Below are 2188 nucleotides of genomic sequence, written 5' to 3'. Positions count from 1 at the left end.
AGTCACTTTAAATGTATAACAAGTGTTTTTTTGTTTTATTATTTTTTTAACAGCATTACATTTGAAATACATTTACATTGTGTGTCTGTATGGCTGATTGACTGTTATTTTTCAAGGATAGGAAGCAGGAGGTAAAAACATGAACCCTACAACTACATCCTGTGTTCCTGTAGAGGATACAGCTTGTCGGGAAATCTTCCTGAACAGACTCTTTCAGGAACTACACATGTATCGTGACAGCAGGTGTGTTTCCGAAGTGTAACTTGAACCTATCACACCATATCCTGTTTGTAGATGTCTGTTACAGGCACTCCCATAATCCAGTAATCACCACACAAAGCGGCAAATAAACTATTAAAATGTGTGTACTGGAATTATTTGATGCTGATAACAAGACACAGTTACCATAAATTCTTTGAGGTTTATTTTTCATAATCCACATTAAACTGGAAAGTAAAAAACAGACAAATTTCAAAGGAGTAACACAAAAAGTAAAAATGGTGATTTCCAATTTTATTCACAAAGAATTTCAGTATGTACAAAATAATTGCAAAATGCCTGAGCAGGAACAATTTTACAAAAGCAGGCAAATGAACACAAGCAATGTTATCAAGCAAAATTCATCTGATCCTCACTGTGGAAAAGAAGCTCCTGCTAAACTGGAGTGAGTCCTGCTTTTCACTGAACTGATTCTGGCTGCAAGTGACGCTCTTCAGGATCATCTTGAGGTCTGATGGAGAAAGATTTCCTTTGAGTCTCAGCCAAGCAGAGATATGACGCTCACTGTAACAAGAACACAGACATGAGAAAATTGCAGTGGTCGTTGTTTTGCATAAATAATTGCACAGCAGAAAATACCATACCTGAGATCAGGATAAAGCTTAATCAGAGTTACCAACTCTAACTTTATGCTGTCTGGATCCTGTAGTTTCAGCAGACCCGCTAAATTGGGAAGAATGTCTTTCAACCAATCCAAATCTGATCCCTATGATAATGAATTAATGAGGATTTGAATATTAGACAATGCCTTATTATTAAAAAGTAATCATAAAATTGGTTTCCTAAGACATTATTTGTGTAATTTTTGCATATTAAAGTGGGGTAAAAGACAGTATTTGAACAAAACTATGACCTTTAAGTAGGACATATGTACTTACAGCTGCAATGAAGTATGTATGTATGCATTCACTGTTTATGCAGAGTGATGATGCTGCCATCTGTTGCTGTGCTTTATTTGAAAGTTTGATCTTTTGCTTCATCATTTTCCGTACATATTCGGCTAGAAACTCCTTATGCATCCCACCCAGTAGCTCCTATTCATTAAATCAATCAATCAATCAATCAATCTGAAATGGAATAATTAATTACTCAACAAATCAATCTATTTGTTTGACATATGTTTATACCTGGCAACACATTTTGTCCCAGTTGATGAATTTCTGAATATGTCTGTCCAGCTTTGCCAGCAGCTCTTCACATACACCTTCACTGTGCTTGAGCCACTCGCTGGAACCCACCTTCCTGTACAAGTCCTGCAGGAACACATGCATTGACATGTTTATTTTAATGCATATGAACTCAGATGCAATGCAGGATCTGGTCATGATCTGGATCTGCTCAAGCAACCGTTTATCTGATTCTCTCACATGAACTAGACAAGCAGTTCATAAAAGGTAATAGTTTGGCTTTTTATATACAGTGGAAGAATTAGGACATGGCAGCCAACTGCTCACACGAGTGTGTTCACTGCCAAGACAAACCTCAATGAGGGTTTCTGAAAACGATGAAAATCTATTGTGCTGGTTTGGTTTATTTATAGCCATAATTAAATAGGAGTGTTTTGATAAAGCTAGTGGAAAACTGTAAATATTAAAATACATATACATAATTGGGGCCAGTGGTGTGAAAATATGATTTCTTGAAAGTTCAGTAGATACTTATAAACTATATAAATATTTTAATATTTACTACCATTAAAAAAGTTTGGAATTTAAAAAAAAAAAAAAATATTATTTTTATTCAGCAAGGATGAATTAAATTAATCAAAAGTGAAAGTAAAGACATTTATAATTTTTCCCAATATGCCTATTACATATAAATGCTGTTCTGAACTTCCTATTCATAAAATCATCTTTTTAATGGAATTGTATATGTTTATACATTATAAAAATACTAATAATAAAATATA

At 34.0% G+C, this 2188-nt stretch overlaps 1 protein-coding gene across 1 annotated transcript in view; it reads right to left on the bottom strand.

Moving 5' to 3' along the window:
* Positions 1-505: 505 nt before the first annotated feature.
* LOC107699291 (tumor necrosis factor alpha-induced protein 2-like) overlaps positions 506-2188 on the bottom strand; it is a 6951-nt gene continuing 5268 nt past the window's right edge. The window contains exons 8-11 of the mRNA XM_016500503.1: positions 1407-1532; positions 1158-1313; positions 864-985; positions 506-783 (exon numbers count right to left, since the gene is read on the bottom strand). Of these exons, the coding sequence (XP_016355989.1) occupies positions 621-783; positions 864-985; positions 1158-1313; positions 1407-1532 (567 nt within the window). The 3' untranslated portion in view covers positions 506-620. The remainder of the gene's footprint in view (positions 784-863; positions 986-1157; positions 1314-1406; positions 1533-2188) is intronic.

Source organism: Sinocyclocheilus anshuiensis, unplaced genomic scaffold (assembly GCF_001515605.1).
Source record: "Sinocyclocheilus anshuiensis isolate Anshui unplaced genomic scaffold, SAMN03320099.WGS_v1.1 scaffold450, whole genome shotgun sequence".
Classification (NCBI taxonomy): domain Eukaryota; kingdom Metazoa; phylum Chordata; class Actinopteri; order Cypriniformes; family Cyprinidae; genus Sinocyclocheilus; species Sinocyclocheilus anshuiensis.
The sequence above is the reverse complement of the archived record's forward strand: the minus strand, read 5'-3'. Positions and strand labels throughout refer to the sequence as shown.